At 51.7% G+C, this 18,212-nt stretch overlaps 6 protein-coding genes across 6 annotated transcripts, besides 7 other annotated features; 1 reads left to right on the plus strand and 5 right to left on the minus strand.

Annotated features, from left to right (window-relative positions):
- Positions 1-356: 356 nt before the first annotated feature.
- Positions 357-5,939, minus strand: ACLA_095600 (formin sepA; the record flags this gene model as incomplete). The annotated part of the gene is made up of 3 exons (XM_001270052.1): positions 357-1,181; positions 1,259-4,673; positions 4,738-5,939. 3 exons carry the CDS (start codon positions 5,937-5,939, stop codon positions 357-359), a joined length of 5,442 nt encoding a protein of 1,813 aa, XP_001270053.1.
- Positions 2,574-2,677: a microsatellite.
- Positions 2,648-2,681: a microsatellite.
- Positions 2,763-2,787: a microsatellite.
- Positions 2,763-2,788: a microsatellite.
- Positions 2,790-2,814: a microsatellite.
- An 863-nt stretch (positions 5,940-6,802) lies between the features above and the next one.
- ACLA_095610 (uncharacterized protein) lies at positions 6,803-7,306 on the plus strand (the record flags this gene model as incomplete). The annotated part of the gene is made up of 2 exons (XM_001270053.1): positions 6,803-6,829; positions 6,890-7,306. The coding sequence occupies 2 exons, from the start codon at positions 6,803-6,805 to the stop codon at positions 7,304-7,306; spliced, it is 444 nt and encodes a 147-aa protein (XP_001270054.1).
- Positions 7,307-8,394: 1,088 nt separating this feature from the next.
- Positions 8,395-9,852, minus strand: fdh (formate dehydrogenase (NAD+) FDH1; the record flags this gene model as incomplete). Its single annotated transcript, XM_001270054.1, has 4 exons — positions 8,395-8,738; positions 8,802-9,346; positions 9,412-9,587; positions 9,655-9,852. The coding sequence occupies 4 exons, from the start codon at positions 9,850-9,852 to the stop codon at positions 8,395-8,397; spliced, it is 1,263 nt and encodes a 420-aa protein (XP_001270055.1).
- A 1,829-nt stretch (positions 9,853-11,681) lies between these two features.
- On the minus strand, positions 11,682-14,786 carry ACLA_095630 (leucine--tRNA ligase NAM2; the record flags this gene model as incomplete). The annotated part of the gene is made up of 3 exons (XM_001270055.1): positions 11,682-14,015; positions 14,069-14,209; positions 14,277-14,786. 3 exons carry the CDS (start codon positions 14,784-14,786, stop codon positions 11,682-11,684), a joined length of 2,985 nt encoding a protein of 994 aa, XP_001270056.1.
- A 373-nt stretch (positions 14,787-15,159) lies between these two features.
- ACLA_095640 (sucrase/ferredoxin-like domain-containing protein) lies at positions 15,160-16,090 on the minus strand (the record flags this gene model as incomplete). Its single annotated transcript, XM_001270056.1, has 2 exons — positions 15,160-15,840; positions 15,896-16,090. The coding sequence occupies 2 exons, from the start codon at positions 16,088-16,090 to the stop codon at positions 15,160-15,162; spliced, it is 876 nt and encodes a 291-aa protein (XP_001270057.1).
- Positions 16,091-16,856: 766 nt separating this feature from the next.
- ACLA_095650 (CAAX prenyl protease RCE1) lies at positions 16,857-18,184 on the minus strand (the record flags this gene model as incomplete). The annotated part of the gene is made up of 4 exons (XM_001270057.1): positions 16,857-17,396; positions 17,455-17,835; positions 17,991-18,070; positions 18,130-18,184. The coding sequence occupies 4 exons, from the start codon at positions 18,182-18,184 to the stop codon at positions 16,857-16,859; spliced, it is 1,056 nt and encodes a 351-aa protein (XP_001270058.1).
- Positions 17,855-17,883: a microsatellite.
- Positions 17,855-17,884: a microsatellite.
- Positions 18,185-18,212: the final 28 nt, after the last annotated feature.

Below are 18,212 nucleotides of genomic sequence, written 5' to 3' on the forward strand. Positions count from 1 at the left end.
ATGGACAGGAAGTTGGGACGATGTACTCTGGAAAGGGAACTTCAGAAACAATTCACAATGAAAGTATGCTGGAGACAGAACAGAATGATCGTAAAAAATAAAAGAGTAATGGTGGCACCAGAGGATGAAGAAGGTCGGGTGTTCAAAGTGGTGAAAAAGGAAATGGGGAACAAAGTGAAAGGCGGACAATAGCCAGGGATATTATACACTGAAAGACATGGGGCAATGTTTCGGAGACGACATCATGTAGTCTATCAATCAAACATTATATTAGAAAAAAAAATGATTGGGGCCGTTTTTTAGGAGAGCCAAAAGATGGCAAGGAAGCAGAAAATGAGATGATATAGTCAGCCCGATTAATGCATAGGCCGACTCCCAGGCGAGCCCCTAAGAGATTCTTCATCTCCAGGAGACCGATATTGTAGATCGGCATTCGGCGAGACAACGATAACCGGAGTCTGGGGTGGCTGCGAGGATGCGTCTTCCTCGTATGGAGGGCTGACCATCCCAGTCTCATTTAGAGCCGTGGATTGTGTGACGGGAGGCGTGCTCGGCTCTGGGACAGTTGACAAAGTCGAACCGTCGCCGGCGTCTTTGCTAACACTCCCTCCATTTCGTCTCCTCAATCTGCGTTTTCGGCGTTCTTCCTCAGCACTCTCTCTTCTCCTGCGATTGCGATCTCCGCCTTCCATGTTGTCTCGTAGACCTTGCAGCATGCTTGCGGCGCGGTCTGCAACGTCTTCGCCCTCGGAAACCTGCGTCTCTTTCGCGCGGGTGTCTACGTTCATCTCCTGGCCAGGCGGGCTCAGCAGTCCGGACTCTGCGTTGCTGGGATCATTGTTGCTGTCCGCAGCGGCGGTGGCGCTATTGTCTGCGTTTTCGTCACCATTCGCAGCTTCAGTTGCAGCGATGTCCGGCATCTGCTGACCTGAAGCGACGCGGACCTGGTGACGCTCCTTCAACCTAGCACGCCGACGACGATCACGCTGGTCTCTAGCTTGAGGAGCGGCAGCACGTAACTTCTCCAGCAGGGAATCCATGGCACCGCTCGTAGCAGGAGACTGCGGTGCTTCGCTAGTGCCAGCACTGTTAGCAAGGCCGGCATTGATACGTTTACGGGCCAAAGAAGCCTCTGTGCGTTTTCTGGCTTCTTCGAGAGTGACGTTCTTCTCTTTCGATTTCTGTATAGCGATTAGCCATTTGATCGAGCCCAGGGAGCAATGACAAAGAAAATAGGAAAAGTCAAGGTGAAACCTACCTTCCACTCCATCAAGAATGTGGCCAGCTTCGCAAAGAAGTCTCGTCGAGCGCCCTCATCCGTATTATCTTCGCCATAGAAGACCATGATATCATCATATGTCTTGACCATCTCCTCGAGGTACAGCTGCATCTGCTCGGCCTTTCTTCGGGCCTCTTTCATGCTGCGTTGAACGATCTGACTTACACGATCCTGGGGATGGAACTTCTTCGGATCGCTGAGATTGCCCGCGTCCAAACTTGCCTGCACATTCTTGATATTGTCGATGTATTTCTTAGCGTCGGTCCGCAGTTGGTCAACGTTGAGTTTCTGGATACCAACGACGCCATTGATCTCATCGACAAACCCTTCCCATTCGGGATATTGATTGCGAACAATACGCTCGACGAGATCTGCGAAAGTAGTCTCGTTCTTGTCATCCTTGACCATGCCAAGGCGCGCAAGCGAGCTCAGCTTGAAACCCTGAGCCTGCTTGTTGGCGTCGTTCATGAAATTACCGATGTCCAGGATTAAGCCAAGCACGTTCATCAAGGAGACAGAGTCTCTCAAAGACTCACTGACCCTCACAATCTCGCGAAGCTTGGTCGAAATGTGCTCGTAGTCCGGTTCAAAGGAGCGCGTCAAGGCAAGAGCCCGCATTCTCGCTTTCCAGTAATGGTTCAGCTCGAATGCAGTGTAGAGATAGATCTGATCTTCACGGGTAATCTCCGCAGGGTCTTGCTCACGCTCGGACGTGGCAGCATCGGGACCAGTCCAGTCCTTGCTATACGGGGCCATGAGTTTGGAGACATTTTCGGGAATCGTGCACATTTCTTCCCTCTGTAAGAAATCCATGACGACCATGTTGTCCAAGATCTCTGGGTCGCAATGGATGATCATGCGCACGACATCCTCAGCAGGCAGTTGGGAGAATTTAGACATTGCAATCTGGAAGTTCTTTGAAAGATCATTCGAGATGATTTGTTTCTTGTCTTTGCGTTGCTTGGTCCCGGAGCCGGCTCCGAAGATCTTGGTTTCCTTCGCCATGAACAATCGCTCGACTTCATCTAACACACCCCTCTTCGCCAACTCGCTATATTTCTGTTCTTTCGCTTGAGGAGTCGGGTCATGGGAGGCCCATACAGTTACCTGTGGAGCATCAACCTTGTCCCAGTGAAGAGCCTTAAGCTTCTTCTTAGGTCTGATCGATGACAAGACAGAAGTTGGGTGAGTCGGTGCCGATTGCGAAGCCATATAGTTTGCTCGCCAGCCTCCTGCACCACCAGGCGGCGGAGGTGGAGGAGGAGCCCCGAACCGCCCGGGTGGCGGCGGGGGCGGCGGAGGCATTCCTCCACCAAAGCCAGGGGGGGGAGGTGGAGGAGGGGGCGGAGGCATGCCCCCACCGAAGCCAGGGGGAGGAGGCGGAGGAGGAGGTGGAGGCGGAACCCCCATGCCCTTTCCTCCTGGAGGTGGAGGGGGTGGTGGGGGTGGAGGAGGGGGCGGGACACCTATTGCGCCTGGGGGCGGAGGAGGAGGAGGAGGAGGAGGAGGCGGTGGTGGTGGTGGAGGTGGTGGTGCAGGAGCCGATACAGGTTTCTTACTCTCGCTTTCGAGCTTGGCTTCTTCAATGGTCTGGGCTTCATCATTCGCGATTTGGGGTCCGGTAGTAGGAGTCTCCGCATCGCTTTCTTCGGCATCGATCTTGGGAACCTTCGAAGCGATCTCTCCAAGCAAACCGGTTGCTTGTTCGGGATCCATCCGAGGCCGTCCAATGTCGACAAGGAGTGCTCCGTCTCTGTCCAGTGGCTTGACTTGACCATCAGCGGTCTCCATTCCTGGAACATGGCTCCTCTTCCGATGGACAGATCCCAGGGCGCTAGTATCCAGATTCCGGCGAGCTTGCTCCTGGAAATCCTCGGTGTCTGGTTCACCGTCCATCTGCTCCCGTAGCTCGCGCAGACGATCGGAGGGCCCATGTTGGCCCCAGACCTTGCCCTCCAACTTGAACTGCGTCTTGGTCCGCTCAAGCTGCATCTCTAACCTCTCCAGTAGCTTCTCGCGATCCAGAATACCCCGCATTTGTGATGGGTCGGTCTCTCCCAGGTTATTGTTGTTCTTCTTGGCGTTCGATGCAGCGATATCCTGCGCATCCCGGAGCATGAGGTATAGTTCTCTTGTTTCCAGTTCGTTACGCTGCAGCTCCTGGGCGCGCAGACGCTGAACATCAGCAAATTCGGCCTTGAGGGTCTCATTCTGCCGTGTTTGAAGCTCGATGATGCTCGTCTGTTCCTCGATCTGCTTCTGCAGCTTCATCACCAAGCCGTCCGCGCCCATCTCCACCTGGGATTTCATCTCATCCCGTTCAGCGATTGCGGCCTCCGCGATCTGACGAGCTTCCAGAGACTCATCATACGCACGCCTCGCCTCCGCATCCGTGTGAAGCTTATCCAGAAGGCTTTGTACCGTGAAAGTCAAACCTTGTCGTAAATCCAGGTCGGGCAGTCTCCGGTCCATCGCAACGTAGCTGAGCATGGCATCGACGAGCTGGAACATGCGCAGACCATCCTCTCCAGAATTCTCCCGAATGAGGAGCATATGCTGCATGGCAGAGAGAAAGTAGTCATGAGCACGACTGCCATTGAGTTTGGATAAAATGGCGTCCGTAATCTGCAGAGGGTCGCTCATATCCTTCACCTCACCCTCAATGCTATCCTTCATACTGCTGCTTTCCCGCTGAAGTAGATCCTCATAGTCAATAGCCTCATTCTCCCGGAAACGCTCGATCTGCTTATCCATGACTTCGTACTGAAATCCCTCCATCTTCGTCAAAAGCCGTTTGATACCGCACGAGATGAACTGAGCCCGAATATGGCATCGCAGTTGCAGGTCGGTCTCTGCCGCATCCACCATCATGTTGATGAGCATCATAGTAGAAACCGCATACTCCATAAGCAGATTTTCCATGCCGATACCACCGTTACGATATTCCTCACTCGCCCCAACCAGACTTCCCATTTTTCCTCGGCCATCGATCGTCACCTCGACGATGCGCATCCAGGCATCGAAGCGACCAGTTTCACCATGATGATTCTTGACATAATCCATGGCCTGAAGTACCTTCTGATGGCCCTGGCCATCCGCCCAATGACAAAGAAAGGTCAGAACTTCACTGACCAGCCTCCTTGTATTTAGCCGAGGCGATAGCAAAGAGCTCACGAGAGCAATGATGACCTGCTGGTGACATATCGCGTCGTCTGCGCCATATTTGTTGTTCATCAGGGCCTTGAGACACTTGACGATATCATATTCGCGATCCAAGTCCCGATCCCCTGTTGGCGGTGCGGGTACTGGCCCGGAAGCTTTTTTACGATTGATCTTTGCGAGGACATTGGTCAAGGCGACCTGACCTTGTGCTTCGACAAAAGCCTTGACCCAACTATAGCCTGGTTAGCAGGAAACAAAGCGATGAAGGGAGCAAGTCCGTGTTAGGATAGGCTTACCTGATCGGCTGTGTTCGCAGACTGACACTCAAACTGGCCAGTTGTTTCGATGTAATGGTGTCATCCATAACCTTCTTGACATACCACTCGGGACTACCCTCTTCATCTGCTCGCTCAAGAATCCCTGCAGGTCCATCATGACCGTGGGTTTGTCGTGCATTCTGCCTCCGCTTCTGCTCTCCTTGCAGCTCTGTCAAGCGATCCTGGTGAACTAAGGTCCATTTCTTGGACGCAGGGTATGCCAGCATCTGTCTTTTGGCTTGTTCCGGAAGATTCTGCCAGCCTCGCTTCTGCATCAAGTCTAGGAATAGTTGGTCCACAATACGATCATCTCTGGGCCGTGTGAGATATTGCTCCGGGTTGAGCGAAGCTCCGATCGGAGGGGCGGATTGCTGAGCAGACTGCTGGGCAGCCTGCCATGCCGCTTGCGCATTCGATAATCGACTAGAGTTTCCACTGCTGGGGAAAAGTGTATTCCGATCTGCCGACTGCGATGTCGTGAGGGTCCTCCCCGAGCCGTCCGAGATATAGCTCGACCCCCTTGTGTTGGATGAAAGTGAAGAATGAATACTGGCTTGATCGAGAGAAATCCGCGAATTTGACGATGAGTCTATAGTGGACGACGAGTTGTGACTGAACCCAGCATTGGTCGCCGAGCTGCCTGGTCTGCCCCACTGCTGATACCTTGGACCCCTGTCTCCTGAATTGCTACCGGTCATGGTCATGTTTGAAGCGTGCGGCGGCGGACGGGGACCGGTAAGGTGAGAGTAGGCATTGTTCTCGCGGACCATGGACGGATTCCATACTGGATACTGATGAAAATCACCACCTCCCTTTGCCACGTGATTTGGTGATGGCTCCTTTCGCGGCGACGTCTCCGCCTTGGACAGGTAATCTACCGGAATCGGAGACCTTGTATCGGAGGGTAAGCTCTCGAAAGGAATGGACGTGATGACGCCAGCCGTCATTGAAAGCGCGCCGGGGTCGAAGTCGTGTGTGTAATCCACAGATTGGACGGAAGATCGCTTCGAATATCGGGACGAACGAGACCCAGCAGCACTCCCCGGAGGCGCAAGGTTTTCCGACCCTCCATACCCCTCATACCGATCATCTACCGGTCTCTCCTTGTGTAGCTTCCTCCCAAAGAACGATTTGCCAGCCGAGGTTTGTCTCGATTTGTCAGGTGCGGTGGTTGTAGGCATCTTGACAGGCGTCTCTGGGGAGATGCAAGGCGCAGCATGAGCGTTATCCACAACCGAAGAAGATGAGGTCTAAAATAAAAAGGTGAAGGTTGTTGTTGTTGTCGCTAGTGAGGTCCCTTTTCCAGCTAACGGGGCCCGTTGCTGTCAGATTGCGCAAGGGCGACAATGGCATTCAGCCCAAATCCGATATAAGTCGTATTTTGAACTCCTGAGTCCTGACTAGCAGTAAATACCCGCTGCGGAGCAGCGCTAGAACCAGGAAGAGAGAGGGGGGCGAAGTTGGCCAAATATTAGTTTGTCAGTAACACCGGGATCCTCCCTCTTCTGCCGAAGACGAATGCGAATAGCCGCAACAACACACGCGATGGGTTATCGGGGTGGTTCCCAATAGAGCGTGGCCGCTTGTCGTTTGTTGCCCGGGACGCTAGATCGTTGCTGGAGTGTCGTTTGCTTGCCAGGGCTGAAGCACGGGCATCTCCAGTTATCCAGTATTATTACCATTAGGGGGCGCACGAGGCGGCTCTAGAACGCAGTAGGGGTTAGGTCACGTGAAATGTGTCTCCAGTTGACAGAGTCACGTGTTGAGATCCGCATCAGCCTGCAGTAGTGACAAAGAACAGCCTGAACAACTCCAATAAGCGCCTACGAGTGTAGACTGAAGGGGGCCTAATTCAAAGATTCTCGCTGACTATTGCTGTTGAGCAGCGGAAAATTAGCTTACGTGTGGTGCGACCATGGTGCTCTCTTGCTGATTCGGCGGAACTTCCTCCCATTACTCCTGAGTAGTGTCCGGGGCTCCTGAAGTTGAGAAATACATAATATACTCAGCACGGCCATTTTATTTGAAGTGATCTACGATCAAAATGGGCTCCATGTCACGCCTAGCAAAGGTATGTTTACTCAACTATCGAATCTGCATGTAATATGCTAATAGCTCGTTCCCTATACAGACTCTCCTCGTCCCTGCCCTCATCTCCCTCGCGCTGTATCTCCTCATCTCCTTCCTGATCGTACCGTTCTTCCGCCGCTATCACCAACGATACTCGCAATACCTCCCGCTGCAGACCATCTCCGCGCATACGCTGTCGCTGCGAGATCGAATAGCCGACACCGTGATGCGGTTCTTTCTACCCTCGTCGTGGCGGCGACAGGTCGACAACCAGCACGATAACATCAGCATCTCTGACGAGGAGGGGGAGATTATGGTGGGAATGGATATGGATCCTGCCCGGAGGGAAGCGCTGGAGCGACGGCGCAGCACCGCGGCTGATGCAGAAAGCCGACTGAGCCGGGATCTCGAACAGGGGTTTATGGACGATAGTGATGAGGAGGGGGAAGAAAGGAGCCGTACAAGGTTGAACCGCTGAACCAATACACGCTTCAATATCTTTATCAGGTTTTCACTCGGATGGCGTTTGATGATATACATACTAGATGGGCGGCATACAAACCATTGGCGATTGCTGAATATATATCTAGAAGACCCCCTGGGGACCCCGAGAAACCCCCCCAAGTGGTATACCTGTCAGTTGGATAATAACCAACATGCATACATGGACATGCATGATCTGATCTCTTTACAAGCCCTATCCATCGCAGGATGACCATAATTCTCTTATCGAAAGTGGGTTTGTACATTCCCGATGACGCCATATAGCAGGACGATTCACTGAAGAATGCTTCATCAGTTCCACCAGTTTCAAGTAATCCAAATGCGAGGGGAATCGATCATAGGGAGCAGATCATACCTAATCCGTTCAGCTGAAGGGTAGATCTTGCATCCAGAGCCATAAGATAGTAGTAGATATATCAGATCAGTCGGCCGACCATAGCAACGTCCAAGATCTTATCAACGGGTAGATACATTATGCATAAAAAAGACATTAATCAACCTACAAACCAAAAAATAATTCAACATCGAGATTCATTACATCTTCACAGGCTCTGCAACATATAATGTCACTATCCATATACTTGAAATGCTCTGCATGCATATTGGCTTCATGACACAGGTAAAAGAGCTGATAATCAGGATATATCAGACCAAAGATACTCCAAGCAGGATCAATCCACGTCCACAAGAAGCATTATTGTATTCCCGATGCTGACATTGATTGTTGATAAGTTGGTAGACTACTTTTGAGAGCCGTCAACTCTAACAGATTTAAGCTTTGCATGATCGGCAGGCTCCACTAGAGGTTGAAGTCTCGATAGGCCCTAGTAGGACAAATTACTTGAGCAGTCTTTTCTTGCTATCCATATGAATAGTGACTTGAGTAGCAGCCTAGACTATGCCAGTTTCAGATGGGTAGTACGCCAGATTGAAGTCAAAGGGGGAAAAAAAAAGTGTCATTTTAGGTATCATAAAAGAGCAAAACATTATAGAAGGTGCTGGGGCCGGAAGAATTATGCCCGTAGCACATGCAGTCATTCGCTTCAAAACAGAGTGATGCGTCTATTTGTTCCTCTGACCGTAGGCCTTGGTGACGTAATCACCATCCTTGACGATGAGGTCCTCCGGCTTGTAGTCGTGGCGGCCCGAGAAGTAGCTCTCGAGGATAGCCTTGGTACCCTGGGCGTAGCGGATCTGGGCATCGATCGAGGTACCCGACATATGGGGGACCATGGCGTTACCGCCGCCCCAGGGGCCCTGAACGTACCGCAGAGGGTGGTCCTTGGGGGCAGGCTGAGGGAACCAGACATCACCGCCATAGCCGCGCAGGTGGCCAGACTTGACGGCATCCGCAACGTCCTCCTTGACGACAATGGCGCCACGGGCGGTGTTGATGAGCCAGGAGCCTAGCGGACAGGGAGTTAGCATGTGATGTGCATCATATTCATCCATCACAGTTGGGGACTTACCCTTCTTCATCTTAGAGATGAGGTCCTTGTTGAAGAGGCCGCGAGTACTCTCGTGCAGAGGGCAGTTGATGGTGACCACATCGCACTGGGCAAGCATCTCTTCCAGGCTGTCGACACGACGGCAGCCGATCTCCTTCTCAACCTCGGGTCTGAGTGGCTGGTAGTCGTAGTAGAGCAGCTCCTTGCAGTCGAAGGGCTTGAGCCGACGCAGCACACGCTCACCAATACGGCCGACAGCAACGGTTCCGACGACCTTGTTCTCGAGGTCGTACTCGTTCTTGGCGACAGCAGCGACGTCCCACTCGCCGTTGCGGATCTGTTCGTGGGCGGGGACGAAGTTGCGAACCAGAGTGAGGATGGTCATGACTACATGCTCGGCCACAGAGACGACGTTGCAGCCCGTCACCTCAGCGACGGTGATACCTCCGTTCGTCTTGTTCGCGGCATCCAGGTCAACGTGATCAGAACCAACACCGGCAGTGACGGCGATCTTCAGGTTCTTGGCCTTGGCCAGGCGCTCGGCGCTGAGGTAACCGGGGTGGAAGCTACAATGCAAAGTTAGTTTCGGTGATGCGAGATAGCAGCGGTTGGCATTGTCGGCAAAACGAACGGAGTGGTAATGATGACTTCGGCATCGACAAGCTCCTTGTCGAAGGTGGAGTTCTCGCCCTCCTTGTCGGAGGTGGTGACCAGGGTGTGACCCTGCTCCTCAATCCACTTTCTCAATCCAAGCTCATTCTCGGTTGTGCCGAGAAGGCCAGGCTGCTGTTTGGCGTGCTCACCACCCTAAACAAATATCCAATTAGCGTCCGATAGCTTCTTCCAGCTATTTGAACGGATCTCGGTTACTAACGTCATAGAGGACCATAAGAACTTTGCCCTGTAGATTGGCAGAGGCTGTCAGCGTACGGGCACCAGAAATCGAACCGGCCAGAGGAGAGGCCCGAAAGGGACCGCTGCAGCTGGTAGGTGTAGCTAAGGCTCCTTTTGCAGAGAAAAGAGAGGTGGCAGGCCGCCGCAATTGACGGGATAAAGAACGGATAAATACCATTTTGAATGAAGAAAGAAGTGCGACGAAGAGAAGGAGAGTTATTGATGAATGTTAAGACTGCGACCGAGGAATTAGCTCTCTATTTATCTAATATCACCACGGTCAGGCAGTCATCGGTCCCAATGGATGGATTGGAGAAATCCATACTTGTGGGAGGACATGAAGCATGATGCAGAGTGGTAGGGAGAAAGTGCGAGGGACTGTGGGGAACGATGCAACACACTGCTGGAATAGAGACGGGACTCAAGTAAACTTACCAAATCCGGTTCGGATCGAGGATACAGAGAGATGATCAAATGATGATGAAGACGCAGATGATTGCTGATGCGGATGGGAAGTAAGTTCAAGATCTGGGGGAATCTTCACTTAATATATAGTCTACCTTAGATCTCGCTGGGTTTATCTCGGGACAAACTAAAGAATAACTATGACCATATAGATTGAACCCGAAGACCCCGAAGACCCGAAGACCCATTCTCAGCCGTCCCCTCTCCAACTCATCAGTCGAACCCATGGCAGTACAGGAGTAGTACTCGAGAGGTAGTCTGGAGATACGAGGTACAACCTACAAAGGTATCACCGTGGATGGCAGGACGAGCGGAACTCCACCCAAGTGGTCGATCAACCTAGTGTACCTTGTCCAGCTTGACTGACGGATCCCACGGAAAGTAGTCTAGTGTGGATGGAAATGATCAGGTTCCATTTGATGCGAGACTTGGTCTCCCCGCATGCGGGACGCTCTATAACAGTATAACAGGGAAAATGTTGGAGAGCGAGCGCCTATCAGGTAACCACAGGGATGTTGAGATTGAATTCTGCGGCTTATTCTCTGACTCAGTCGGGTGAATTTCCTGCATTCTTCCAGACACATCCATATTATCCCCCGTGATCATTGGATGAGATTGAGTGATGTTGAAGCTGAATACTTCGCGTGAGGGGACGTTGCTGTGTGACACTATGCCTAATCCGGATACCCCAGCATTCTCGATCCCCTCATTGCTGTCGCTCACCCCGCACGAGGGGAACTTCCCCTCACGGCCCCTCGCAGCGGGCAGTGCAGTCGCTTCAAATTGTTCCATCTGAAGTCCCAGGAGTCATATGGGGCCACCTGGCTTCGGATTGAGTACGGTGAGTACGGACTACTCCGTAGTCTTGGTGTATCCATGTCGCTCAGATGAGGATAATATCGATCTGTGTAGCATGGTCCAATGCCCTCTTACGGTTTCTTGGCTCAAACATCGAGCTTCACAGCATCTCATCTGGTCAACTCAACTGAGATCCGTGTACCGCTTAGCAGCCCCAATTAATTGCCTCAACTGCAGACAGACTACAAACATACAGGACTGATTCTATATCTCTCTCGCATTGGATTAATCCCGAGCTTCAACCAAGCTTCCTCCGAGAAGTTGGACTTACTCGAAACAAGCTCTATTGTGGAGAAGCTGAGACCCGCTCAACACTGGGTTAGCGACTTTGTCAAGGATGAGGGGAAACCTTTCTCAAGTTCCCCCCCCCCCCCCCCCCCTCGCCCACTGCTCTTCCTACAAGCCGCGCAATCCTGGCCTGGTAGCATGGGCCATGGCGGTCAGAACATGGACAACAATCCGAAATATCCTTCCGGTTAGATACTGTATGGATTATGGATTGGACATGACGAAATCATAGTGGATGCTGTCGTCGCACGAAAGCAATATGACGCTTGAGGAGGTGAGTTTCTATATGCTTTCTACTAATATACTAATATACAGTGGTCATGTCTCTACTACATACGTCTCCCGCCTAAACCGTGTCCATCGAATCCATATCATACAGCTCAGCAGCCGATCAAATTAAAAGACAATGTTGACCAGTTTGCCCCCCTTAACGACCACAACCCGTCTCCGTTTCTCCCAGTCGTTCTTTTCCCGAAGCCACACGCGTCCCTCATCGGTCTCCAGAACACGGCTAATGATCCAATCTTGTTCCTGGGTGGCGCCACCCGGCTGATCGCCGGATTCAGCAGGCGTCGTTGGTGATAACCGCCGCGGAATAGTCACGGAAAAGCGTAATTTGCCATTGATCTGAACGGCTACAGTTTGGCCGCCGCGTGCAGAGAGCACATTGACCTGTTCGTCAGTCAACGGTGGAGAGGGCCAAGGACAGTCGAAAATGGGCGGCACAATAGCTTCATCGGTGGGTTTTGTGCTCGAGTTCTCGCGGATAATCGGCCCGTGGAGGACTTCCCAGCATTCAGAGGCCAGAGCCGGGGCTACAGGTGCCAATAGCCGGATCAGCGAGGACACACAAAGATACAGGACTTGCGGCGAAGTAGGGGTCGACGATGTTAACGTGTTGGTTAGCTTGATCAGGTCGGAGATGACGGTATTGAGGCCGTAGGGGTTCTTCTCAATACAGTTGGTCACGGACGAGACGGTCTGATGTGTGTGCAGGACGCTATCGGCGTCACTATCACTAATACCTTGCAAGAGGGCGGGGAGTGTTGTCGCGTGCCCGGAGGATGCTTCCACATCGGCCTGGGAGACCGTAAAAGATGATGCTCCCAGGCTCTGCTTCGCATCAACCACCAGCTTCCACAGCCGACCGAACCAACGCTCAATGCCCACAATTTTGCTGTCGTCCCACTCCAACACCTCACTGACAGGAGCGGAGAAGAGGACATGCGCCCGAGTGGCATCAGCGCCATATTTGAGCGCACATGACGTGGGATCCACGCCATTGTGCTTGCTCTTGGACATTTTCTCAAATGAAATATTAGGGGTCACTTGCGTTCCCGTGATGAGTGGTTGATTGGGGTTTGAGAGATCAACTTCCGATGGGAGTAGGAACCGCCCAGTAGATGGGTCACTGTACGTTCTTCCGTGGACCATCCCTTGGGACATAAGAGTTCTGAAGGGTTCTGAAGGGCCTGGAAGGTCTCCTGTCCGAGCGATCTCCGGGAATAGTTCGGACTGCGCGAGGAATTTGTAGATGAATCGAGCATAGAGCAGGTGCAGAATGGCATGCTCAACACCACCGATATAGATATCAACTGGTCGGATTGTCGAAGGGGAAAATGGCTGTTCCTTGTTTTGCGAGTCCAAGAAGCGGAGATAGTACCAAGACGAATCGACAAAAGTATCCATGGTGTCCGTATCCCGCTTCGCAGGCCCATTGCAGCTCGGGCAGGTTGTGTTAACCCATTCCTGAGACGACTCAAGTGGATTGCCCTTCTTGCCTTTGAGCCAGTCACCCTCAATCTTAGGTAGCTGGACTGGAAGCTGTTCGTCCGGCACAGGTACCGGGCCACAGCTCTTGCAATGAATAATGGGGATCGGAGCTCCCCAGTAGCGCTGTCGACTAATGAGCCAATCCCTCAGTCTCCATTGCTCAACAGGTTCACCGTGGCCGATGCCATTGAGGTCGTCGACGATTTGCTTCTTGGCCTCACGAGAATGAAGGCCTTGATATTTCCAGCATCTCGAGGTAAGAACGCCCTCTTGTGTGAAGGCTTTCAGCTCACCCGCAGGGACAAGGCTGTCGCTGTTGTCGGCATTTGTTTCAGCTGAATGTTCAGATTCGATGACAACCGGTATCGATTCGGGATTCATATTCTCCTTAAAGAACGCCAGGTCTCTTGAGTCATGGCCCGGGACACCCATTACGGCTCCCTCCCCGTAGTCACTCAGAACGTATGGAGCCACGAATATGGGCAACTTCCGCGCAATGTGAGGGCTTTCTTTATCGATGATGTACAGTGGATTCGAAGCAGTGGCACTTGATAGCTTATAGCCAGCCTTGGAGTCGGACGGAAGCGAAGCGGCTTCATCAAGAAATTTTCGCAAGGCCGCATCCTCCTCAGCAGCCTTGAGGACAATCGGGTGGTCCAAGGAGAGGGCAATATACTCCACTCCGTACAAGGTGTCCGGTCGCGTAGTAAACACACTAACATGCAGGTTCTCATCATAGCCCCCGTCAACGGTGACAGGAAACTTGACCTTCGCACCATATGATTTACCCAGCCAATTGCGCTGCATGGCCAATACACGCTCGGGCCAGCCCCCCGCCAGCGAATCCAAGTCATTCAAGAGCATTTCTTTGAAATCTGTAATGCGGAAAAACCATTGTTTCAACTTTAACTTTTCGACCTTCGCTCCGGAGCGCCAGGAGAAGCCATTGGCATCCACCTAGGAAAGAATCAGTCTCTGGAAGCATCCGCCCTAGATAGTGGCTCGCACACCTGCTCGTTCGCAAGCACCGTCTTATCCACCGGGTCATAGTTGACGACCGCCTCTGCCTGATAGGCAAGACCTTTCTTATGCAGCATCAGAAATATCCGTTGCGTGTGTTCGTAGAATTCGGGAGAGCAAGTAGCCAGTTCCTGGAAATCCGCCGAATACGATTAACAACAACGGAACGCTCCGATCACAGACAATTAAGGTACTTACTCGATCCCAATCAAACGACGTCGATATACTTCGTAACTGTTCCTTCATCTTCGCAATGTTCTGCTTGGTCCATTCAGCCGGATCGATTCCTCGCTCAATCGCCGCATTTTCCGCCGGTAGCCCGAACGCATCCCACCCCATCGGATGAAGCACCTCATGGCCTTTCATGCGATAGAACCGCGCCAGCACATCCGAGATCGTGTACACCCGTAGATGTCCCATGTGTAAGGTTCCGGAAGGGTAGGGGAACATGGATAGGATGTAGGACTTGGGCTTATCACCCCGCCTTTCCTTCTGTGCGCCGCCATTGGGAAACGATCGCGGCCCGTCCGCTTGCCACTTCGCTTGCCATTTCTTGTCAATGGCCAACAGATCTAGCTTTCGGGATATTGCTGAAGACGTTGTCGCAAACCGGACGGTGTTGCTTGAGAACGGGCGATGGGCGTCGCATCTCCATCGGACTTGCGCAAGGGCGGTCGGGCTTATTCGTAGTCGGGATAGGGATTGCATGTTCGCTGATTGAACACCATGCTGTGCAGGATGATTATACGGTCATTAGCGGGGGATCCAGCGGGCAATTGAATGATCTGGGGAAGTCTGTCCGCTGCTCTGATTTCCAAGTCATACATAATGCTTGCTTTTTGGCTCTGGCACCTTTAGACCCAATCCAGATTAGCGCCTGGCTAACTAATTTGGGATGTACATCAAGCCATCAACATCTCCAATGAAGAATCAGAACAGCCTTCTCAGAAAAAAAAAATACTTGATCTCGCCTGATATTTTTTTTTTGTTGTGTACCGGGATTGGTGATATGTTTTGTCTATCTCTTTCAGAATGCAGCTTGTTCTAAGTAAAAGGAGAGGACAGTCTACTTTATCCAACTCTAAAACCTTATGATGTCTCCATTATGGTCAATCCCTCCTCGGAAATGGTCAGCTATGACCTTTCCACCAAGAATGGTCTCATCGACAATCCCTTGGACGTGCTTGGGCTCGACGCGGCCGTACCAAATACCCTTACCCGCCAGCGGATGAGGGGAGCCATCTACCATCATTCCCGGGGGAATGTACACAATCACATTTCCAGCATATTTATGACCGCCAACATGGCTGATCAAGCCGATATGGGCATATTCAGGACTGTCCGTTGGATTGTTCTCAGCTCCGGTGGATGAGAATCCCCGCGCACACAGAACCCGGCTGAACTCTTTTTCAAGGACAGGTGCCATGACTCCACAGCGCATGTCTCGACCCCCATGGCCGCATATCAAGACAACGGGGGAATGGCGGATATCGATAGCATCGGGGAACTTAGATGCTAGTTCCGGATCGCGGATGAGCTCAGCCTGATGCGCTTCGGAAAGGGAGTTTTGCATAGGATTTAGCTTCTCTGGGAGGAGATACGCTCGGATAAACGTTGAAAGATCGGTCTCTGCATTGGGAGTCTCAGGTATCTCCACAGGAATCGACGGGATATATTTGAATTGGGGAAAGATAAAGGCGGAGGCGGTATCTGTAGATGAAGGAACAAAGGACGAAGTCGAGACCATGACGTTATTAAATGGCTATCAGATAACCTCAAGTCAGCAAGAAATCCCGGGATTTAAAGTGCAAACTTACATCCGCAAAGCGTCCGCCACGGCCCATCAGCTTCTTCAGACCTCTCGTCAAATTCCCCCAGCTTTGGGCCGTACCATCATCCTCGATGCGACTTGTCCAGTCTCTTTGTCCTGTACAAATTAGAACCTGCTGCGCATAGGCAGCCATTGTTCCGTTCAAAGGCTGGTCGTAATCGATAGGGAGCCCTTCGGGCATCTCTGGTGTGGTAGGGCATGAGCAACTGGGTTCGGGGCATTTCTGCGTCACAGGAAATGGAGGGGGAATATTGAGAGGAGCTCGTAGAGGGATTGCGAGGGGAACGGTGGAGGAGAAGAGTCGACCTGGAGTTGTTGCTCTGCCGCACCCCGCGATGAGTGAACGGCAGCCCTGTAAATGCGGCCTCATGAGGATGAAGAAATGATATGCTTTCTATTTGAAGGATTGGAATTTACAGCAGCTGTAAGAGCTGCAAAAAATAGAATTGACGTGCATTTGTGTCGGCAGACCCTGGAGTGAAAAGACTTGAGTCCGAGAAGGCCGAGACGGAACTCGGAGATAGCGCAACTTGCTTTTTCTTGGGTTATCAGCAGCAAAAAAATACTAAGGAAGTATCTCGAATCGGCTACGAAATATCTTCCCGAGGATGCTTTCTAGATGCTCAATCTCTCTAGGTGATGAATTTATGAAAGAATTACGCAAGCGAGGCCAATTTGTATCCATTAATTTCAAACGCACTTCACTGGGATGGACTATCAAATTCAAACATTAAGTATTCTTCAGCAAGACCCCATGCTGCATGCTATCATCACAATGCGCAAGGCGAAGAGCAGAAACATCAGCGTCATCATTAGAAGTAAACAGTACAAGAAAAGTTCAACGGCTCATCCAGATATGAATGAATCCCTTCCTCTCCGCCAGCCAAAAAAAAAAAAAAACAAAGCATGGGGCATACTTAGAAGCCAAATGGCCAGGATCAATTCTGTCATTCTCTGGACATGCCCGAGAATGTGGCAAGCGCGTTGGATGAATAAGTCAGTGGCCACAGGGCATAACAGAAGCCAATGGCTCCCGTCACAAGGAGTATATAGTAGGCGACCGTCCAGCCCAGACCAAGTTTACCAGAAGTGATGTATACACGGCCCGGGTCGGAATCTTCTTTCCCTCTGGTCAAGGGTGGCCCGAGAGGTACGCCGGCCTCAACTCTTCCCCAAAGCCGAGGGAGTCCGCACCAGTTGCAGAAGCTGTGCGCAAGAATCACTGCCAGCAGTGAACCGGTCCGGATATACAGAAAGGTAGCATACCAGCCGAAAATGGTGGTATAACCAAACTGGAACAGCGAGCGGAGCAATGCAGCAACGATAGGGGTGTCTGGATGAGTCAAGCGAAACTCATAAAAATGATGCACATGAGCAATTCCAAAGTAGAGTGGTGCCACAAAAACAATGTGGTCGGGGCGATCTTTGGCTAGCAGATGGAGAGGCACGATGGCAGACCGGAACATGATCTCCTCGGTAATCGGTCCCTATGCAAAGTATGAGATCGGGTTATGATCTTGGATACCAGTACCCGGTTCTACTTACTGCGACATAGTTTCGCCATCCAATCCAACCATAAAGAGTTTCGGAGATCCGGCCACCCTTAATCCAGTCTCCCCATTCACCCTCGGCAATGCCACGCTCAAAAAGAGGCCCAGTGAATAGGACGGCCGTGAGAAGCAAGGCACGGCTAATGTCCCAGAGGCTAATGGGCCACCAACCAAGGAGCCTTAAAGCCTCCGAGAAAGAAGCATGCTTTTTGGCAATGATCAGCCATAGGACCGCAAGGGTACTAACCGAACAAGACCACGTTACTGCCCTAATCCTTGCTCGAATCACGGAAGGAGCATCTCGGCTGAGTGTGGGAGACGGACGTGTGGTGGGAGATATATAGAAGGGCACCACGTAAAACAATGTTAGAAGTACCTAGAGTGGAGTTAGTCATTGCTGCTGCTGCTGCTGCTGCTGCTGCTGCAAGGAAAGGAACTTTTTCTGTAGGAAAATCAAGATGAGCAATGGTCTTTCCAGACTTCACCGGATTTGTTTAATTTTTTTCCTTTTATGAGACCATTCAATTGAACATGCATGGGGATGCGAGCGCTGGGACCAGAGATGCATACCGAGAAAAAAGCAGCTGTGTGGACCGAAATGGCCGGTTCATCTGATACCAAATTGTTACGAGAGGAACATCAAATCGTCTCAAATTCCTCGGGAACATACCATAATTCTTGGAATAGAGCGTTCGAAGCCGCGCCAGGAGGCTGACAGGCGCCATGATGATGACCGATTAGTATTATTAGAAG

This window comes from Aspergillus clavatus, genomic scaffold, assembly GCF_000002715.2.
Source record: "Aspergillus clavatus NRRL 1 1099423829804 genomic scaffold, whole genome shotgun sequence".
Classification (NCBI taxonomy): Eukaryota; Fungi; Ascomycota; class Eurotiomycetes; order Eurotiales; family Aspergillaceae; genus Aspergillus; species Aspergillus clavatus.